Source organism: Oncorhynchus gorbuscha, linkage group LG20 (genome assembly GCF_021184085.1).
Source record: "Oncorhynchus gorbuscha isolate QuinsamMale2020 ecotype Even-year linkage group LG20, OgorEven_v1.0, whole genome shotgun sequence".
Lineage (NCBI taxonomy): Eukaryota > Metazoa > Chordata > Actinopteri > Salmoniformes > Salmonidae > Oncorhynchus > Oncorhynchus gorbuscha.
The window spans coordinates 7,344,817-7,367,460 of NC_060192.1; the positions used below are offsets into that span (position 1 = coordinate 7,344,817).

Below are 22,644 nucleotides of genomic sequence, written 5' to 3' on the forward strand. Positions count from 1 at the left end.
AAAACCGAGGCTACTGAGTCTGCCGATAAGAATATGGTGATTGACAGAGTCGAAAGCCTTGGCAAGGTCGATGAAGACGGCTGCACAGTATTGTCTTTTATCGAAGGCGGTTATGATATCGTTTAGTACCTTGAGCGTGGCTGAGGTGCACCTGTGACCGGCTCGGAAACCAGATTGCACAGCGGAGAAGGTACGGTGGGATTCGAGATGGTCAGTGACCTGTTTGTTGACTTGGCTTTCGAGGACCTTAGATAGGCAGGGCAGGATGGATATAGGTCTGTAACAGTTTGGGTCCAGGGTGTCTCCCCCTTTCTCCAGCTAGTCCACCTTTTTCTCCTGGGGCTGTAATTGTCTTAGTGGCGCTCAGTACCTCTCTGAGAGCCGTCACCTCCTTTTTCTGCTCCTCCACCTCCCTCACTGGCTGTCATTCTGGCACCCATGGCAGTCATTACATAAGAGAGGAACGTGAGTTAATTTGTCTCATAAACTTCATTTAACTCAAATATATATTTGCTCTTATCATTATCTGCATTCTCTGTGTCCAGCTTGCCAACTTAGTTTTTTAGGAACTGCACTTCATTCTTGGTGATTCCCAGATCTGTTGTTAGTACCATCGCCATGTTTGTCTGCTCTTCCACCTCCCCCTCACTGTCCCCCAGTCAGGTCTCACATGTTCCTCAACTCCACTCTCTGCACCACCAACATGTCTCTCAGCTCTCTCAGCTCAGCCCAAATGTCAGGTGGTGGTGGTGGTTTGGCTGTTCGTTTGTTTCCGGGACATCTCTGCAACTTCAGTCTTTCGGCTATCAAGTCCTCTCGTTCTGCTCTCTCCCTCAGTCTTGTCAGTCTCTCTGACCCCTCCACTCTCTCCCCGAGTCCATGTCCCTGAGCCCATGTCCCAGACAGGCAAAACAGCAGCAGAAATGACACTATAAAGAAATGTACACAACGTCTTTACACAACGTGATAGAAAATGTGAAACAGTGTCAGGACTCTGATAAAGAAACACTGGGTGAGCTGACCTCATAGCAGGTCATTAAACTAAAGGCTGTTGGAGAAGCTCTCTTCGACACCAGAAAGTTAGTAGATCAAGTGCTAAGAGCAGTTAATTATTCATTTATAATGATTCATCAATATGGCCAATATGAGTTTTGCTTTAGTACATTAGTTTACAGTGGACGGGAAAAGTACACAATTGTCATACTTGAGTAAAAGTAAAGATACATTAATAAAAAATGACTAGAGTAAAAGTACTACTTGAGTAAAAGACTAAAAGTATTTGGGTTTTAATTAAATGTACTTAAGTATCAAAAGTAAATGTAATTGAAGTAAAGTAAATATAAATAGTAAAGTACAGATACCCCAAAAAACTACTTACGTAATACTTTAAGTATTTTTACTTAATTATTTTGCTAGTTTATGGCTTTAATGATGTCCCATGTTTGACTGCTTTTAGTGTCTTAAAACTATTTAATTTGAGTGGTCTACAATGTAATTTTTTGTATCTGTATTTTATATTGTCAACTATTGTATCATTTGTGGAGTGAAACTTTGTTTATCTAACTCTTTTTCAAATGTGTTTTAATAGAATACCTGTTCTACAAACCAGATTAAACCCTATTGAATGGTAATCCCCAAAACATTTGAGCTATGTTCTCTCCTCCCCTCACTCACTTCTCCCCTTCTCTCCTCCTGTCTCACCCTCCTCTGCTTTCAAATGAGGCTGGAAAATATGTTGTCTTTTCATTTTTATACAGATGAGTAGAAGAACAAGGACAAGAACAACACACACATCAGAAAGATTATTTCATTTGAGCACTTTGTCCAGCATCATTATTGGTAACCCTGGACAAGTGCTATAGAGCAGTTTACTTTGGGCTAGAAGATAAAGCATGCTGCAGGACTAAAATAAGAGCTGGCCTTGACCTAGTAGGCTACTGCTGTTTCCAGTTCTTAGCCAGTTACAAGTTTACCTGTACGTTTTTGTCATAAATAAGAGTTAGCGTTTTTTCTTTGAGCTGAATCAAAAAATAATCATCAATTCCAATATTGCCAGCTACACAAGTAGTGAATTCACCTCACTAACTTGGGTAAAATTGATTTTTTTGCATTTGACCTGAAAAGCCCGCGCTGTCGTTTGAAAATGCAGGATTGGTCCAACCAAACATCCAAACTAGCTAATATAACAGCCGTAAATCAAGTTGATTTTTGAAAATTATATAATGGTCCAATTGCAAAAGAGTAAATATTGATTGACACATCATCTGTTTGAAATACACCCAATTGGGTTTAAAGGAAGGCGGGCTCATTCAGGGGCCTATATTATCGTGAATCAGCGATGTTTTTCAATTTTTTTTTGTCAGTTAACCGTTAGAAGTTGTAGAGCCACAGTAGCCTAGCTAGCCAACTGTCGAACGCATTTTTGTTAAACATTAATTAGCTACAGGTCTTACTTATAATCAACATGGTAAGTTTTCTGTCAGGAAGATGAGTGACAAACAAAACAATTTTGATCAAATGATCTAATGGTAGCTAACTTAGCTAACATTGGCTATTTTTTTTCATTGGCTACCTAGCTCGCTAACTTAATATTAGCTACCTCGTAACTAAACAATTCAACAATGATGTAATAGCTAGCTAAGTAACAAACGTACATATGCCAGCTTTTACACATTTGTCTGAAGAGCTAGCAAATTGTGTCAAATGTCATTTCTCCACAGCGTGAGTGCATCTCTATCCACGTTGGTCAGGCCGGTGTGCAGATCGGGAATGCCTGCTGGGAACTGTACTGCTTGGAACATGGGATCCAGCCCGATGGGCAGATGCCCAGTGACAAAACCATCGGCGGAGGGGATGACTCCTTCAACACTTTCTTCAGCGAGACCGGAGCGGGAAAACATGTCCCCCGTGCTGTGTTTGTCGACCTCGAACCAACTGTTGTTGGTAATGAAGACCATTTGTTAAAATATTGACATGACTGAGATTTTTTACATTTATTTTTCCAAAATCCCCACTGAACTGAGGTCTGATTTTTTTTCATAGATGAGGTTCGCACCGGGACGTACCGTCAGTTGTTCCACCCGGAGCAGCTCATCACTGGTAAAGAGGATGCCGCCAACAACTATGCACGTGGCCACTACACCATTGGCAAGGAGATCGTCGACCTGGTGCTGGACCGAGTTCGCAAACTGGTTAGTAACAGCTTGCGAACTCATAGCGATGTTTTTCCAACTGCTAGTTATGTAACTTTTACTTGCAAGCTACTTGAACAGGGTTGTACACCAGTGAGGCCAGTCAGTCCCTGATCTAGTGTCTTGCACAGGTCCGTTTTTTGGGATCTGCACCCCCGCGCCTGTCACATCAATGCCAAGCCTAAACTGATATTCAACATCAGAGACTGTAATTGTTGGACTTAAAAAGACTGTTAAAACACCACCAAATCATCTTCAAGTTAAACAAAAAAAACAATTGGTATAATAGAAAGATATGTGATTGTAAGCAAGGTTTGACATGAGTATGTCTTAGCCAAATATTATCTGTTTGGGCTTGCAGTCTACAAATTGTAGACTGACCATCAGATCAAGAAAAAAATGGCCTGAGGTAGAATCTAGTTGATGATCATTGGGTTATAGGGTGCAAAAGGTGCCTACATTTATTTAGTAGGCTATTAGCTGCTAGCATTAGCATTTACCAGCCGCACCGGTTTAAAATTTTATATGGGCTGTGTGTAGTGTAAATGAACAAAAGCCGGAATTAATGTAATAATTATTAGATATTTAACTAGATTGTTGTAAACAAATACCTGCTTGCATTTTTGCAGGCTGTGTATCCATCTCCCGGGTTGTTGTCCTCAATGACTCCAAAATCCTTCCAAACTGGGGAATTTCACGATCATAACCTTTCTTTTTATTTCTCCTGTTACATTAGCCAATTTTGCGTGATCTAGAATTCAGGGAAAATAAACTTAGCAATGTATTGTCGAGTGGCGGAAGGGAACATAAGCTCTGCGCTTGGACAAATTAGGAATGTTTCAGCACTACACAAATAGGCCTATGAATGGACAGTTCCCTACTCCACTCTCACTGCGTGGCTTGTATTCTAGGCCTGGCTATGTCAGTCTCACTGCTCAAGTAGCCTAATGGAATTTGCACCACAATTAAAACTTAAGCTCCTGTGGTTGTAAAAAAACAAGTATTATCTTGACTTAAAATGTTTCTAGCCCGCAATATAATTGTTCTGAACCGTGGGCTGAAAGACTGTTTTATTTCCCACCAGCGGATTGTTTTTGCGTGTCAACCGCAGCGAACCATAAGTATCCAACACAATGCAGGGCTCTACCCTTACCCCATGTAATCTCCCCCTCCAGTCGGACCAGTGCACAGGGCTTCAGGGCTTCCTGATCTTCCACAGCTTTGGTGGTGGAACCGGCTCAGGTTTTGCCTCTCTGCTCATGGAGAGATTGTCTGTGGACTATGGCAAGAAGTCCAAACTGGAGTTTGCCATATACCCCGCCCCTCAGGTATTTCTAAGGTTTAGTTGCTCACATTAATATTTGGAAGATTTCCACGTCAGCAAAACTGGTACTGTACTTTGTCCTTGTACTCAATACTTGTGTTTTTTTAATATGTACATTTTCATTATGTGTAACCTAAAGATGACTGTTCTACCTCTTGTGTGTGTGTTCAGGTGTCTACAGCAGTGGTGGAGCCCTACAACTCTATCCTGACCACCCACACCACCCTGGAACACTCAGACTGTGCCTTCATGGTCGACAACGAGGCCATCTACGACATCTGCCGTCGTAACCTGGACATCGAGCGCCCCACTTATACTAACCTCAACAGGCTCATTGGCCAGATCGTCTCCTCCATCACAGCCTCGCTGCGTTTCGATGGAGCCCTCAACGTGGACCTGACTGAGTTCCAGACCAACCTGGTGCCATACCCCCGTATCCACTTCCCCCTGGTCACCTACGCACCCGTCATCTCTGCTGAGAAGGCCTACCATGAGATGCTTTCTGTGGCAGAGATCACCAACGCTTGCTTCGAGCCAGCCAACCAGATGGTGAAGTGTGACCCTCGTCATGGCAAGTACATGGCCTGCTGCATGCTGTATCGTGGGGATGTGGTGCCCAAGGATGTCAATGCTGCCATCGCCACCATCAAGACCAAACGCACTATCCAGTTTGTTGACTGGTGCCCCACCGGCTTCAAGGTAAACATATAATGGTTTTATTCATTCAGTGATCTATCTTTCCAAACCTTTTCAAGTACAATTGGTTAGTCAGATTATTCTACTTGTTTTGTTCTTGTGCCCTGTAGGTAGGCATCAACTACCAGCCACCCACGGTGGTGCCAGGTGGAGATCTTGCCAAGGTCCAGAGAGCCGTTTGCATGTTGAGCAACACCACAGCGATCGCTGAGGCCTGGGCTCGGCTTGACCACAAGTTTGATCTGATGTACGCCAAGCGTGCCTTTGTACACTGGTATGTGGGAGAGGGTATGGAGGAGGGGGAGTTCTCTGAGGCCAGAGAAGATCTGGCTGCCCTGGAGAAGGACTATGAGGAAGTGGGAGTGGATTCGGTGGAGGGAGAGGCTGAGGAAGGAGAGGAGTACTGAATCCTGACCTGGTTGAAAAATGTTTTGCTGTTGGTTGGTAATTTTAATAAAAGTTCTGTTTTCAGTCCATTCTGTGGAATTTTCCCTACATGATTTGCGTGTAAGCAGGAAAATATACCTTGTTTTTTCAAAGTTATTCAATTAACCATTTCTGCACAGAATATACAACTCACTATGTCCAATTGATAGAACAAATGGAGCTTACTGGGACATTTGGCAGAGCACACATAAGTATCAGTTAAAAATATATTGATTAAAAGGAAAATGGGTAAATCAACCAGTCTGCTCGTCTTGTTTCAAGATCATTGTAAATTCTTATGGAGTATAAAACAGGTGTACAGTACCAGAGGGGGCTTTTGAAAAGGCCTTTGAAGATTTGTAGATCATGTTTAATATGAATAACCAGAGTCTAAGATTAACAGGTTTAGGAGATCTTGTGTTTTGTTCAATGAGATAATAGCAGTCATTGAACATTACCTTTATGAGTTATGAAGCCTTTAGGTACTTTTTTTTTATAACAAATTCTTCAACATTCACACAATGTGACAGCTGATGCAGATTATCTCAGGGGGGGGTGAGGTCTTCTAAGTCTGTTTAACAAAGACCTTATTTTTGGTATTTATCTAAAAACGCCATTTGTTTTCTTAAAAGGCTTTGTCTAACAAACCATGGTGGAGTTGGTGCCTACAAAAATACGCCATTACTATTTCTCATGATTGCAAATGTTTGTATTAATTTTTTTACCTTTATTTAACCAGGCAGGCCAGTCGAGAACAAGTTCTCATTTACAACTGCAACCTGGCCAAGATAAAGCAAAGCAGTGCAACAAAAACATCAACACAGTTACACATACAAACGTACAGTCAATAACACAATAGAAAAATCTATGTACAGTGTGTGCAAATGTAGAAGATTATGGAGGTAAGGCAATAAATAGGCGATAGAGATGAAAATAATTACAATTTAGCATTAACACTGGAGTGATAGATGTGCAGATGATGATGTGCAAGTAGTGATACTGGGGTGCAAAAGAGCAAAAAGATAAATAACGGGATGAGGTAGTTGGGTGTGCTATTTACAGATTGGCTGTGTAAAGGTACAGTGATCGGTAAACTGCTCTGATAGCTGATGCTCAAAGTTAAAGGAGATATAAGTCTCCAGCTTTAGTGGTTGTTGCAATTTGTTTCAGTCATTGGCAGCAGAGAACTGTAAGGATTGGCGGCCAAAGGAGGTGTTGATTTAGGGCATGACCAGTGAAATATACCTGCTGGAGCGCTTGCTATGGGTGGGTGTTGCTAAGGTGACCAGTGAGCTGAGATTAGGCAGGGCTTTACCGAGCAAAGACTTATCGATGACCTGGAGCCAGTGGGTTTGGCGACGAATATGTAGCGAGGGCCAGCCAATGAGAGCAAACAGGTCGCAGCGGTGGGTAGTATATGGGGCTTTGGTGACAAAACGGATGGCACTGTGATAGACGACAGAGTATGAGTGTGTGTGTGTTGTAGAGAGATGGCAGCAGAAAATCCCAGCGGATGGTGGCTGTATTACATCCAGTCAGAGGTTCAAATCAAATTTTATTGGTCACATACACATGGTTAGCAGATGTTAATGCAAGTGTTGCGACACGCTTGTGCTTCTAGTTCCGACAGTGCAGTAATACCTAACAATTTATCTAACAAATTCACAACGACTGCCTTATACACCCAAATGTAAAGGGATGAATAAGAATATATAAACATATAAATATATGGATGAGCAATGGCCATGCGGTATAAGCAAGATGCAGTAGATGGTATAGAATACAGTATATACATATGAGATGATAATGTAGGATATGTAGACATGATTAAAGTGGTGTTATTTAAAGTGACTAGTGATACCTTTATTAAATCTATTATTAAATGTATTATAGTAATAAGAGATTTGAGTCTGTATGTTAGCAGCAGCCACTCTATGTTAGTGATGGCTGTTTAACAGTCTGATGGCCTGGAGATAGAAGCTGTTTTTCAGTCTCTCGGTCCCAGCTTTGATGCACCTGTACTGACCTCGCCTACTGGATGATAGTGGGGTGAACAGGCAGTGGCTCGGGTGGTTGTTGTCCTTGATTATATTTTTGGCCTTCCTGTGACATTGGGTGCTGTAGGTGTCCTGGAAGGCAGGTAGTGTGCCCTCGATGATGCGTTGTGCAGACCACACTACCCTCTGGAGAGCCTTGTGGTTGTTGGGCGGAGCAGTTGCTGTACCAGGCAGTGATACAGCCCGACAGGATGCTCTCGATTGTGCATCTGTAAAAGTTTGTGAGGGTTTTAGATGACAAGCCAAATTTCTTCAGCCTCCTGAGGTTGAAGAGGCGCTGTTGCGGCTTCTTCACCACACTGTCTGTGTGGGTGGACCATTTCAGTTTGTCCATGATGTGTATGCTGAGGAACTTAAAACTTTCCACCTTCTCCATTACTGTCCCGTCGATGTGGATAGGGGGGCGCTCCCTCTGCTGTTTCCTGCAGTCCACGATCATCTCCTTTGTTTTGTTGATGTTGAGTGAAAGGTTATTTTCCTGACACCACACTCTCCTCGTTGTTGTTGGTAGTGTCGTCTGCAATCTTGATGATTGAGTTGGAGGCGTGCATGGAGAGGGCTGGGAACACACCCTTGTGGGGCCCCGAGCTTAATGACAGTTTGGAGCATACTATGATGTTAAATGCTGAGCTGTAGTCAATGAACAGCCTTCTTACATAGGTATTCCTCTTGTCCAGTTGGGATAGGCTCCTGTCAGTCTGTCTGGATGGCAATGTATTTATTGGACTTGCCACTAATTCTTATGAAGGACTTCCTTGCAGAAGATGTATTTTTTATATATAAAAAATGAAATAATTGTGAGTGCACAACATTTAAAAAAAAAAAATATATATATATATTTTATTATGAACACAACAAATACAAAATAATAGGTTACTCGACCAGTCAGCAGCCGAGATACCAGTTAAATAATTTGTCAAATTTAGCTTGATTATAAATTGTTTAAGGTTTAATATCAGTAGTGGGTAGGTGTTTATCATCAGCGCTGTTTGGAGCGTTAGTAACACATTTAACGTTTGATTAAATGACCGGGTCCGAATCGCAGACAGTATGATGATTCATGAAATCTCATTCTAACCAATAATGGGGCGTGCTCATTATACATACATTGTGATTTAGTTCCGGATTCAGGCGAACTTTTCTCATGCTTTTGGTTGCAGAGCGTACATGCTGGCAGTTTATCGCCAGTTCACCCTATGGGTACAAGAGAGGACGAGGTGTACGGTATCTCATCCCTGCGTGTGTCGTTTCTTCCGTAAGGCGCGCATATCCAGAAGCAAAGCCATTGAATAAACGTTTGAATAAAACCAGCTAATTTAGTAAATCTAGCCTAAAGACATAGACCTAATGCCTGCACCTTATGTAAAAATAGTATTTGTTAGCTTGTCCACTATAACAGGTTCAAGCGTAACCAGATAAACTTGCTTTGAAAATAAAACTACTTTCAGTGCGCACTAATCCCGTGTCCCTGATGCTAGAATAGCGACTTCAAGTAGATTTGGCTGCCATCTATTTGGAAAGGAATGGTAACTACACTGGGCAGCAGGTTGGCTGAGTCAAAGTAGACTTTAATAATATATGCCATTTAGCAGACGCCTTTATCCAAAGCGAACTGGGTAGATGGTAGCGGAAACAGATCATAGAAACAGGATTACAATTTTGATATCATGGATGGTCAGTCCTTGCATCTATAGCTCTGTCTATGCATTTGACAGAGCTTACATTTCTCCAGCCCCATCCCTCAGTTTTTTACCGAAAGAGGAGCAGGAAGGCACTTTGTTATTGTTTCTACTGCGGATTGCCACTTTATGAAGTCGATATGCAGATTAAATACACACCAAAATAAATTACAGATAATATTAAAATGTCCCAGCACTCAGACAGTTAGTGAATACACAGCATCAAGCACAGCAGACAATCAGTCAAATGTTTTTTTATTATATTTTATTTTTTACAATAGTGGCGTATAGGGGTTGTATACTGATGGTCGTGAGCGTAATCTATCTGGGCCCCGAGCTCTTTAGTGATGGTCCCAGTGGACCACTTCTCCACCCGCAGCACAGGAACACTCAGGCACCCACGTGTCAGTTTGGCTGTTCTAACTGTTCTTTCCTGTTCGTAGAAAACAATTGAGACATCTATTAGGCTATAGTTATAATCAAGAATCACTGCAGATACTGGAAATAAACAATAGCCTTGGAAATAACATGGATTTGCATGTACCTCCTCTGCCTCCTACACAGTCTCCTCCAGGATGAAAACCGTTTCAGGGATGAAGATGGCATCCTGAAAACAAACGAAGATGGCATTTGAACCCAAATATATTAGTTGGCATTAACAAGCTACCTGTCTTGTATGCTTGTATGCTTTGTCAACACGCACGCACACGCACACACACCTTCCTATAATTGTGAGGACCTTGACACAGGACCTTCAGATGAGGACACTCATTTCTGATAACATTGGGAACAAACAGACACCTCATTCCAGCCCAAAGTGGTCCCATAAACCCAGATAGCAATTCAAAACCTTAAAAACTGGTTAAAGAGGTTAAAGTTCAGCTTCTATCCCAGTTCTATCTGCCTGTTAAATCATTCTTTAAAAACATAACTGAACCTTTTATTTTATTTTATAATCTTTCCACTGCATTTTATATTGACGTTCTTATGATATATTTGACTGTTTATGTGTATGTACCACAGGAGGTTGGTGGGACATTAATTGGGGAGGACAGGCTCGTTGTAATGGCCGGAGTGAAATGAACGGAACGGTATCAAATACCTCAAACACATGGTTTCCATGGTTTCCAGATGTTTGATGCCATTTCATTCTCTCCGTTCCAGGCATTATTATGAGCCGTCCTTCCCCTCAGCTGCCTCCACTGGTATGCACTTTCCTATATGTGAGAGAGCTCTTTTAAACTACTTGAACTCCTTATGAGTGTCTGCAGACGACTAGGCCGTTGCCATCTGACAAAAGGTGAAAGCATCACAGGAATATTCTGCAAATGTTGATGAAGACGTAACTCAGTACACCCGAAACATGCAGTCTTTCCACAAGACTCCCATGAAGTTATAGTGTGACGTTAAAGTGACATACTCAGAATCTACTGCACTTTGCTGTACTGTTTTTGATGTTTCCTCTGTTTAAACATTTCAACTCTTACAATAACACTGTTGAAATACTAGTTGTCTTTTTTTGTTTTAATGTCTTTCAGGGTGAAAAACTAATTGTACATGAATATATTTTAGTTTTCATAATAAAACATACTTGAAACAAGAAAAAAGCATGTTAATTGTCAAAAAAAATTGTTATCGATTTTACATTGCCTCTCCCAGTCACAGGTTGACATTTGTCATGAATTTTGCCCTGGAGGCAGAACTGCGCGATTACTTCTAAATATGCCGGCTGCAAAGTCGATATTGGCTATATTGTAAACATTTACGGAAAATCATTTTGTTTTATGGTCTTAATTTAAGTTAACGATTAGCAGTGTGATTAAGGTTAGGTTTAAAATCAGATTTTATTACTTCATGCCTGTGCCAGCTAGTGACCACTTTGAAGATCTGCCTCTAGGGCAAGATTCATGACAATAAATGCCAACCTGCCTTCCAGTCGTCCTCTCCTCATCTTTACAAGGCTGCAGAACATGCAAGCGAGTGATGCCGGGGTTGTCTCATAACCCACAGTTCCCAGACGGGTGGGTGGCATGCAGGTTGAATAAAGAGAAAACAATTCACTGTGTACAAAACATTAAGGACACCTGCTCTTTCCATGACAGACTGGCCAGGTTAATCCAGGTGAAAGCTATGATCCCTTATTGATGTCACTTGTAGATCAAGGGGACAGGACAAGTTAAAGATGGATTTGTAAGCCTGGAGACAATTGAGACATGGATTGTGTGTGTGCGCAATACAGAGGGTGAACGGGCAAGACAAAATCGTTAAGTGCCTTTGAACAGGGTATGCTAGTAGATTATTGCCAGTTTATATTCATAACTAAAACTTCACCAAACACAGTCAAATGAATAAAAAATCAAATAAAACAATTTTCCCATCTCAAGAAGTTCAATAAAATAAATACTATAATAAGTGCCAAATAAAGTAACGGTTGCCCCTAACAGGGTTTTATATTAAATCATGCATACATTCCTTGTGACAGGGGGAATGGAAGCGTGTTGCGTGCAACAGGAAGTGGCAATTGAATGCAAGCTTAACCCAAAAAATGAAATTGCAATTGTCTACGGGTAACAGGGTTGACGTGTTATGCTCGACACACTGTTTTCCACCACAAAAATAAAACACATTTAAAAAAAAAGAAGAGCAGAACCAGATCACAAGCTCAACAATGACCTGCATTTTGGAGATATGTCTAAAAAGCTTTTCATCTTTTACAACTCACCTGTGTGAACTGCATTGCATGCTAGCCTTATACTGGCTGCGGAGAGCCTGTTCTTTCCTGTTCTCCATGGCCTGAGTGCTGCCCCCGAGTCCGGCCACCCCTGCTTGGACTCGGAGTGCCCCCCCGCCTTGATGGAGGCCTCCTTGTGCACCTGTTAACCTGAAACAAGCTCTGTGCACCTGGTGATCCGCCCGCTTTTATCCGCTCAAAGACTAAGTCCCCAACTCAACCTCCACAGCCCAAGTGCTGCCCCCCTACTCTGAGTGCCCCTCATCTTGGGGAATGCCTCCTCGTGCACCTGGTGACCTTTTAACTTCCACAGCGAGTCCCAACCTGACTCCCAGTCCCACCAGAAGACGGGCCCGGGCGGATGGGCTAGGCCACTCCAGGACCTTGAAATGCTTCTTACGAAGCCACTCCTTCTTGCCCGGGCGGTGTGTTTGGGATCATTGTCATGCTGAAAGACCCAGCCACGTTTCCTCTTCAATGCCCTTGCTGATGGAAAAAGGTTTTCACTCAAAATCTTATGATACATGGCCCCATTCATTCTTTCCTTTACACGGATCAGCCGTCCTGGTCCTTTTGCAGAAAAACAGCCCCAAAGCATGATGTTTCCACCCCCGTGCTTCACAGTAGGTATGGTGTTCTTTGGATGCAACTCAGCATTCTTTGTCCTCCAAACACGACCAGTTGAGTTTTTACCAAAAAGTTATATTTTGGTTTCATCTGACCATATGACATTCTCCCAATCTTCTTCTGGATCATCCAAATGCTATCTAGCAAACTTCAGACGGGCCTGGACATGTACTGGCTTAAGCAGGGGGACACGTCTGGCACTGCAGGATCTGAGTCCCTGGCGGCGTAGTGTGTTACTGATGGTAGGCTTTGTTACTTTGGTCCCAGCTCTCTGCAGGTCATTCACTAGGTCCCCCCGTGTGGTTCTGGGATTTTTGCTCACCGTTCTTGTGATAATTCTGACCCCACGGGGTGAGATCTTGCGTGGAGCCCCAGATCGAGGGAGATTATCAGTGGTCTTGTATGTCTTCCATTTCCTAATAATTGCTCTCACAGTTGATTTCTTCAAACCAAGCTGCTTACCTATTGCAAATTCAGTCTTCCCAGCCTAGTGCAGGTCTACAATTTTTTTTCTGGTGTCCTTTGACAGCTCTTTGGTCTTGGCCATAGTGGAGTTTGGAGTGTGACTGTTTGAGATTGTGAACAGGTGTCTTTTATACTGATAACAAGTTCAAACAGGTGCCATTAATACAGGTAACGAGTGGAGGACAGAGGAGCCTCTTAAAGAATAAGTTACAGGTCTGTGAGAGCCAGAAATCTTGCTTGTTTGTAGGTGACCAAATACTTATTTTCCACCATCCATAATTTGCAAATAAATTCATAAAAAATCCTACAATGTGATTTTCTGGATTTTTTTCCCCATTTTGTCTGTCATAGTTGAAGTGTACCTATTATGAAAATTACAGGCCTCTCTCATCTTTTTAAGTGAGAGATACAATTGGTGGCTGACTAAATACTTTTTTGCCCCACTGTAGTAGGTAGAGACAGTGGGAATCTCGTTCATCCATTCATGCGCACCTAATTAGACAATGAAGCACTTGGCTACCTCAAGAGACTCTTAATTATGTCCCGCCGTTTACCCCCATCTTCATGGAATTTCCTCACGTTGACATGAGGGGGTCACAGCCACCCCGAAGGTGGTTTGAGTGCGACCGCGACGGGTAGCATGCTACAGTCAGATATCATCAAATTGACATCCATTTGAGTCACGCCCAGTGTTATCATCAGAGGCTTTTCTGTCTTACAAACTGGACATCAGTTTCCGCTACTAACCTTCTGCGGACGTTAACTGGGTTTTTACACCCAATCGGCATCAAGTTCCAGCGCAATACTTATAGGCTTGAGAACCAAATACCAATCGACAGGTGGGTACACTCCTTTCAATTTCATCAAGTTGACATTCAGTGATTCGTGCCCAGTGGGAACCCAGGCTTCTTCCGTTCGTTTTATGGTTCCGCAGCAAATCCATGGGAGTGGATGGTACTACCCACATCAGATGTAGGCCTCCCACCCCAGACAAGCTGGAGATACCTCTCCCCACTTCGTAGGGCATGAGCCAGATCCATGCAATGCCCTGTCACCGCGGGGCCAATGGGTTTTAGTCTCCGCCTCAAGTCTAGTGAGCGTAGAGGAGACTTCCCCCCTAAAATGTGTGGGGCCAGCGAGTGCCGTAGCTGGGCACATCCGCGAGAAGGGCCCAGCGCATCTCCAGAGTTGCCGCCGCCAACCGCAGGACGCAACCCCCCACCGGTCCGCCTTTGGCCCGCCAGCGGACACCACCCCGACCAACCCCCGCACGCAGCCCCTTGTGAGAACACAGACGAGAGACAGCAAGATGGGCTGCACAACAAATTTCCAATGGTGGCAAGAGGAGGGCGATGGAGCGACTGTTCCCCCAGCTGCAGATCAAGCCCAGCCCCACTTCGCACCCGAGCCCAACCCAGCCATTAGATCCAATCCTTATCCCGAAGTTACGGATCATTTTTGCCAACTTCCCTTACCTACATTGTTATAACATGCCAGAGGCTGTTCACCTTGGAGACCTGCTGTGGATATCGGTACAGCCCGGTGTGAGATTTACAACTACTCCCCCGGATTTTCAAGGGCCAGTGAGAGATCACCGGACGACGCCAAAACCGCAATGTTTTCAAGGGCTTGGGCCTTACTCTCGGGGTGAACCCATTCCAGGCCGCCCTGCCCTTCACAAAGAAAAGAGAACTCTCCCCGGGGCTCCCGCCAACTTCTCTGGGATTGGTCGCGTTACCGCACTGGATGCCTCGCGGCACCCGTCTCAGCCAGTCCGTCTCAGCCAGTCCATTCGGAACCTTGTTTGAAGTCAGTAGGTCACATGACCTAGGAGCTATTGACATTTTGAAATATTAATGTAAAAACGTGTGAGATGAAAATGGACAAACTAAAGGGTGTGCAATGTGTAGGCCCAGTGAGAGTACATTCTGAACCTTGTTTGAAGTCAGTAGGGCACATGACCAAAGAGCTATTGAAATTTGAAAATGTAAATAAATAATTTTAAAAGGGCGAGATGTAAATCGACACAAAAAAAGTGTGTGCAATGTGTGTCTATGCCATCGGGTTAGCTAGAACCAGTTTTGAAAGTTGTAGGAGTAATGGTTAAAGAGCTATTGAAATGAGAAAACTTTGATTTGTCACTATGTTGACGGTCCCTAACTGCTGTTGGTGGACGTAAGGAAAACTACAGGCGAATATCCTTGAATATCCAACCTGAATCTGTCTTTACCTCGGTGATTCGGTATGGAGATGCAGGTAGGAAACCGGTACAGTGTCTGAGCTACTATGTCATGCACCGGGAAACAGACTCCAACATCTCAGAAGAGATAAGGTAAGGTCTTGTCTTTTAGTTTAGCAAGTAGCTTGTAATTAGCTGGATGGCTATAGAGTGGTGCAGTGCAGAACAATTTGTTGGATGCGTATGACAGCTCTTTGAACTGCATGTATAGGACAGTGTTCTGAATGGAGAATTCAGCGCTTCAGGGGACGGGGAATGGGCAGGGTATATGCAAATGAAATACTTAGTGTTTTCTACAGTTATGGAAGTTGTTCAAATGTGCTCTTTGAGTATTTCTTCAGTAGTTTTCCTCAAGGAGAAACCCACCCCTCCGTCCCCCACTTCTATGTCAAAGACAATAAAATAAAAACACTTTGGTAAATACTGCAGTATACTACAGTCAGCAAAAACACGATAGTAATTACTATAGTATATACTAGTCTTTTTTTGCTGCAGCATTTACTATATACTATAGTAAACTGTAAATACTGCAGTATACTACGGTAAAGTCAACAAAAACAATACAGCGAATACTATAGTATTCCTACCATAGTATACACTGTAATATTTTTTCAAATTCATTGAGTTACTGAAGACAAGCTGAAACACGTCTGTATCAAGAGGTGTGTGTAAATACTCTTAAACGAGCTAAGTGGAACAAAGATGACTTCATTCCCCTTTACAGAAGATGAAAATGAACGCCATACTCATCTCAGGGGTGTGGAAGACGATGCAATACAACAGCTATCAACAGCAACAAAAAGTTCCTGTTCTTTTCACAGACCGTACAGCATCCTCTATTGACAAGCTCATTATACATCGGTGCCAGGTGGGAGTTCCCAAAGAAAACCCTCTTTGCCAGACTGTCGTCCAACACACCCATCAGGGGATCTGACTTCCTACGACACTATACCTCTGTCTGCAGAGTGGAATATCCCGAGCGCCTCAGGTCAACTAAACGTAGAAAACAGATGATGAATTAAACAAGATCACAAAATGGATCAAGTCGCTAAGTTTATGGGTCATGATATTCACGTCCCCCATGAATATTATAGGCTATCTGAGAACACCATGCAGCTTGCCAAAGTTAGCAAATTGCTGATAGCAAGCAATGGAAAAGGGACCACATTGCCTACTAAAGCCAGTCTTTGGATCAGGTCCACTTGGATACCGATGAAGACTCAAGAAGACATGGAAGCAGGATCAGCAAGTGTTGTTCAGAACTCACTCAGTCCGGTAAGTTGGCGACGGTAGATTGGCTGCTTTCGTAAAGCAAGGGGAACGCTGTAGTGTCGTTACTTGCTAAATATGTGAATTTGTTGTTACCGTTATGTATGTGCCATCTTTTTGTGTTTTTCAGGCAAGCCTGAGAAAGAACTGAAAAAAATGCACTACAGAGTCAAGACAGAGCCACCAGAAAGAGCCCCGATAATACTTGGACACAGGATCGGAGAACAGCGAGGGTTGTTCAGAACTCAGTCAGGCCGGTAAGTTGGAGAGGGTAGACTTTGAGGCTGCTTCCCTGACATGAAGCCCCCCCCCCCAATTGTGTTGGAACATCATGTTTATTTGTTTTAATCTTTTCATTTGTTTGCGATTAGGTTTTGAAGAGAATGACTCCTCAACCCAAGAGGCCCTGGAGCAGCTGTGAGAAAGCTTAGACTGTGAGCAGAAAAAAGCAGGCAGGTCACCAGGAGCACAGAGCCTGTTTCGGGTTACCAGATTCACAGAGACTGTTTCAAATTCCCGCTCCTATAGATGTCTTAGTAATTCCAGGGAGTAAGCTATACACTCTCAGGCCCAGGGCAGGCAGGCGGGCAGGGAGTGTAGGCCTAGAGGCCAGGAGTCAGAGGTCACCAGGTCAATGGGGGCCTGCCTGGAGGTCAGGAAGGCCCCAGGGAAAAGGCTCAAGTGAATAGGTGTGTGAGTGACCAAAGAGCTATTGAAATTAGAATGTTTACAAAATTCATGTAAAATTGTGTGAGATGAAAATGGACAAACTAAAGGGTGTGCAATGTGTAGGGCCACTGAGTGGCCTGAACCTTATTTGAAGTCCGTAGGTCACATGACCAAGGAGCTATTGCAATTCAAATGTAAAAAGAAGTTTGGACTTTGTTTACACTCCCTAATTAAACTAGGAATACAAAATGTTGCTCACATTTCCAAGTTTATTAGCGTTGCAAATCGAATTAAGGTCCAAGTCGTGAAAATAAGACCTGTGCAATGTTGTGCGCAATTTTTCCAACATCATGACACTTATTTGGAGTCTGTGGCACAAGTGGTTTGAAAGCTATTGAGGTTTGAAAGTGCAAATATCCAACCTGAAACTGTTTTTACCTTAGTTCCCGAATCCCCCAATTGCCCCCCAGCAAAATGTGCCTACATTTAGGCTTTTGTTTATGTCTATTTCACTCTGTTGAGGTATACATTGGAGAATAATGCTTGTATGGATGTCAACCCCAATACATGTTGACGTCATCAATCAACTGCATTACGGTTAAAAACTACTTTGACTACCACCACCGATTTCTATATGCTAGCTATGCTACCAGTTTATACGAATGGGAGTTAGCATTTCGCAGTCACATTTCTTAACCTGAAAAGGGCCAGCTTCCAAATGTTATGCAACGAAACCAGCCAAATATATCCAAATCGGATTTTCATTATGGATTTTAACAGTCCCAGAATGTGATCCGATTGATAGATCAGATTGGTTGAATGTGCGCCAATCCAGCGTCCTTGTATTCCATTGATCTCTTTCCAGTTAGTTCAACCCATTTTCGCGTCTTTGAAATCCCTACATGAGGTACCATAAATATGTTTTTTATTTGTGACATTGTTCTGAAAGCCTTGCTTTACAGTTCTCCATGTTTGTTGTCAACCAATCATGTCAATGCAGTGCAAAACAGAGACCTCGCATTGTTATAAAATGCAAAATATGGGAGGAGCAAGGCGATTTGGCCTCTGCAATTGCATCACAACCTCTGTACAGAGCCACATTTCCAGATGAAGCATAAACTAGCGCAGCCCTAGCTTGACCTGCAATAAAGTTAAGAGAAACAAGTTGAGGAAAACGTAACTAAACCAAACATGTTTTAATATCACCTGAAGCAACATAATTATACTGACTCGAATAACAGGATCATATTTTGCAATAGCCCAGAATAAATGCGATCTCTGGCAAGAGACTCCATTTTGCGTTGAAATATATTTATGCCGCGTTCAAGACAACTGGGAATTCGGAAAAAAAGCAAGCTCCTACATGGGAAATAGATTTGAAGGGTCATCCAACTCGGAATTCCAACCTGAAGATCACTTACGTCGTATTTTTCCGAGTTCACAGTATTTTTCCGAGTTCACGCGGCACGAGTGTCCTAGTTGGAAGACCGTTCAAATCGATTTTTTCCCAGTCGGAGCTCGTTTATTTCAGAGTTCCCAGTTGTCCTGAACGCGGAATATGTTTTGTCTTGTTCATTCGCGGGGCTCGGTGAAGACGTTAGGCGTAAACGAAATGCTTCGCACGTTGTATGATGTGAACGGAGTACGTCACACAGACAGAGAGACAGACGCAACCAATCGGGTTGAAACAAAGGCGGGGCCTATTCTGGGGTATATATATATCATTGTGAATCGACGTATATTTTCGAAACAATTGGGCAGTTGACCGTTTGAAATTATATAGTCAAGACCGACGTTTCTTAGCAAACCATAATAACTGCAGGTCATCCTTTATAGAATCGAAATGGTACGTTTCATGTCGAGAGTAACTTTAGTGGCGGTGGCTAGCTCAACGGACGAACTCATTTTGGTCTCGCTAACGTTAGCTGAATTCCCTTGCTTTAGCTAACATTAATTAGCCAGTCAATGTAATGATTTCATTTCTATCCACAGCGCGAGTGCATCTCTATCCACGTTGGTCAGGCCGGTGTGCAGATCGGGAATGCCTGCTGGGAACTGTACTGCTTGGAACATGGGATCCAGCCCGATGGGCAGATGCCCAGTAACAAAGCCATCGGCGGAGGGGATGACTCATGCAATACCTTCTTCAGCGAGACCGGAGCGGGAAAACATGTCCCCCGTGCTGTGTTTGTGGATCTCGAACCAACTGTTGTTGGTAAAGGACGAAAATAAAGTTGGTATTCAGATGTTAATATATGTGACGTTGGATAGCGAATGTAACTTGTATAAAACAAGGCCCGTTTAAGAAATCGCGCCTGTTTTCGTAGATGAGGTTCGCACCGGGACGTACCGTCAGTTGTTCCACCCGGAGCAGCTCATCACTGGTAAAGAGGATGCCGCCAACAACTTCGCTCGAGGCCACTACACCATTGGCAAGGAGATCGTCGACCTGGTGCTGGACCGAGTTCGCAAGCTGGTTAGTAACGAAGTTTTTTGTTACCCTGAACTGAAGCCGCCTTTCAATTCCTAGTTGTGTAAGCTAGCTACTATAGCTGCATGACAGCGTTTATTTTTTTGGTGGAACAAATGGAGTAACGTTAGCTTGTTGTATTGCATGGCTCTATGATTACCCATTTTACGAGGAGAACGTGTGCGCTCAAGTTGAGAAATGTACTGTTGACTAATCACATTCCGTGCATATTTGCGCAACCGTGGAATTCAGACCGAGGCTGCAATGAGAACTAGTGGGACTGTTGGCATCAATATTGGGCGGGAACTACGCTTCTATTCAAGCCTTGATTGAGATGACCCGATAGTATTGGAGAAAAGATGAGGGGGAAAACGCACCCCTCTGACGCTGTACGTTAAAATGTGACGTGCCATGACGTAACGTGCAGCACGCATAATTGCAACTCATTCTGTGTCGTACAGCCTCTCTCCACCAGGTGTAGCGCTTCTCTCGCAACAATACATTGTATTACTAATAAGACTGTCTTAACCAAAATATCACAGATGAGACTTAATTGCACCTGACCCTTTCAGGGCAGTAGGTTACCGTGGTAGTGCTACTCAAGGTCATGTTTGTGCCTGTAGAGTGAGCAATGAGCGGGATTTGAAAATGGCCTTAACCAGTACTCCATATCCCTTTCTGCTCCACGCTTATACAAGAAACCTCCAAATTTGCTCCGTTCATTAATCATAATTTAGCTAACACCCATCTATTTTTGTGACTACCTGGACCTTCAAATTGGTTTAAGTATAAGAACCCAAACCATATGATTTGAAAAGTATGAATTTGCAAATGCTAGTGAAGTCCTTACACTGTGGAGCCCTGACCACCTGCCAATGTGGCTGGTGAAAGCCATCTTAGCCACAAATGGCAAATCTACCTGCGGCGGTTGTTAAACCTGTGAGGCCTGTCTGTTTCTCTCCCCCAGTCGGACCAGTGCACTGGGCTTCAGGGCTTCCTGATCTTCCACAGCTTTGGTGGTGGAACCGGCTCCGGCTTTGCTTCTCTGCTCATGGAGAGACTGTCAGTGGACTATGGCAAGAAGTCCAAACTGGAATTTGCCATTTACCCTTCACCTCAGGTATGGCAGTGGTTTAATTTACTTGCTCACATTGATATTTGGTAGATTTCTACATTAGCAAAATCGTATTGGACTTAATTGTCCTGTACTCAATACTTTTCTTCTATATGGAGATGTTGACTATCAAAACGTGACACCAGATTACAGGTCTACCTCTTGTGTATGATTTCAGGTGTCCACAGCAGTGGTGGAGCCCTACAACTCTATCCTGACCACCCACACCACCCTGGAACACTCAGACTGTGCCTTCATGGTCGACAACGAGGCCATCTATGACATTTGCAGTCGTAACCTGGACATTGAGCGCCCCACTTATACTAACCTCAACAGGCTCATTGGCCAGATCGTCTCCTCCATCACAGCCTCGCTGCGTTTCGATGGAGCCCTCAACGTGGACCTGACTGAGTTCCAGACCAACCTGGTGCCATACCCCCGTATCCACTTCCCCCTGGTCACCTACGCACCCATCATCTCTGCTGAGAAGGCCTACCATGAGATGCTTTCTGTGGCAGAGATCACCAACGCTTGCTTCGAGCCAGCCAACCAGATGGTGAAGTGTGACCCTCGCCATGGCAAGTACATGGCCTGCTGCATGCTGTATCGTGGGGATGTGGTGCCCAAGGATGTCAATGCTGCAATCGCCACCATCAAGACCAAACGCACTATCCAGTTTGTTGACTGGTGCCCCACCGGCTTCAAGGTAAACATATAATGGTTTATTCATTCAGTGATCCATCTTCCTAAACCTTTTCAAGTACAATTGGTTAGTCAGATTATTCTACTTGTTTTGTTCTTGTGCCCTGTAGGTAGGCATCAACTACCAGCCACCCACGGTGGTGCCAGGTGGAGATCTTGCCAAGGTCCAGAGAGCCGTTTGCATGTTGAGCAACACCACAGCGATCGCTGAGGCCTGGGCTCGGCTTGACCACAAGTTTGATCTGATGTACGCCAAGCGTGCCTTTGTGCACTGGTATGTGGGAGAGGGTATGGAGGAGGGGGAGTTCTCTGAGGCCAGAGAAGATCTGGCTGCCCTGGAGAAGGACTACGAGGAAGTGGGAGTGGATTCGGTGGAGGGAGATGCTGAGGAAGGAGAGGAGTACTAAAACCCTGACCTACGTGTAACTGTCGATTTTAATAAAAGTTCTTTGGTCTATTCTCCTGTGTCCTTTGTACCATCTTTGTACCATCCTTTCTTAATGTTTGGTGTCCAGTAGATGGCAATGAACAGACCACTGGGACATTAGGCAGAGCACAGTGTCAATTATAACAAGTTTATTGATTATTATGGAAAGTGAGCATGTCAACCAGTCTGCTAGTCTAGCATTACATTAGTTAGTTCCTAATGAGTATAACACCGGTACCATACGGCTTTTAAAAATACCTTCAAATAATTAATATTTGAACCCCAATATGCTTTCCCTACTTGAGGTGAGCTGTTCTGTAAGTGCAACTGAGAACCCACTACAGATTACAGCTAGGTGTAATGCATGTAATTAGTCATTAAACTAATTGAATAGGATCAAGCACTGAAATTACTTTGGCATACAAACACTCCCTACCCTGGACAAACTGACATCAACTTAAGCTGCATGGTTATTGCTCTAAAAATGTTACAATTATCAATTCCAGTTGGGAGAACTCCCCCTCATACCAGTATACAAAACCACTAAAGTGTGTAGTA

The 22,644-nt window shown here is 43.5% G+C and overlaps 2 protein-coding genes across 4 annotated transcripts; both read left to right on the forward strand.

Annotated features, from left to right (window-relative positions):
* The first annotated feature begins 2,326 nt into the window (after positions 1-2,326).
* LOC124007422 (tubulin alpha chain, testis-specific-like) lies at positions 2,327-22,121 on the forward strand. Of its 2 annotated transcripts, none has more exons than XM_046317969.1 (6): positions 2,327-2,467; positions 19,366-19,588; positions 19,701-19,849; positions 20,811-20,963; positions 21,136-21,663; positions 21,770-22,066. In XM_046317969.1, the coding sequence occupies exons 1-6, from the start codon at positions 2,465-2,467 to the stop codon at positions 22,064-22,066; spliced, it is 1,353 nt and encodes a 450-aa protein (XP_046173925.1). In that variant the 5' UTR covers positions 2,327-2,464. The 2 variants fall into 2 exon arrangements, with proteins under 2 accessions (XP_046173925.1, XP_046173924.1); XM_046317968.1 differs by lacking the exon at positions 2,327-2,467 and adding an exon at positions 18,546-19,219 and having other exon boundaries at positions 21,770-22,121.
* On the forward strand, positions 2,334-22,118 carry LOC124007423 (tubulin alpha chain, testis-specific). Of its 2 annotated transcripts, XM_046317971.1 has the most exons (7): positions 2,334-2,467; positions 2,721-2,943; positions 3,043-3,191; positions 4,367-4,519; positions 4,687-5,214; positions 5,322-5,600; positions 22,049-22,118. In XM_046317971.1, exons 1-7 carry the CDS (start codon positions 2,465-2,467, stop codon positions 22,064-22,066), a joined length of 1,353 nt encoding a protein of 450 aa, XP_046173927.1. In that variant the 5' UTR covers positions 2,334-2,464; the 3' UTR covers positions 22,067-22,118. The 2 variants fall into 2 exon arrangements, with proteins under 2 accessions (XP_046173927.1, XP_046173926.1); XM_046317970.1 differs by lacking the exon at positions 22,049-22,118 and having other exon boundaries at positions 5,322-5,895.
* Positions 22,122-22,644: the final 523 nt, after the last annotated feature.

Excerpts from the sequence above, each read along its gene's own strand:
- LOC124007422 (XM_046317969.1), top strand. Across the intron at positions 19,850-20,810 it reads TGGACCGAGTTCGCAAGCTG|TCGGACCAGTGCACTGGGCT; the intron begins GTTAGTAACGAA and ends TCTCTCCCCCAG. Across the intron at positions 21,664-21,769 it reads GGTGCCCCACCGGCTTCAAG|GTAGGCATCAACTACCAGCC; the intron begins GTAAACATATAA and ends TGTGCCCTGTAG.
- LOC124007423 (XM_046317971.1), top strand. Across the intron at positions 2,944-3,042 it reads CCTCGAACCAACTGTTGTTG|ATGAGGTTCGCACCGGGACG; the intron begins GTAATGAAGACC and ends TTTTTTTCATAG. Across the intron at positions 4,520-4,686 it reads CCATATACCCCGCCCCTCAG|GTGTCTACAGCAGTGGTGGA; the intron begins GTATTTCTAAGG and ends GTGTGTGTTCAG.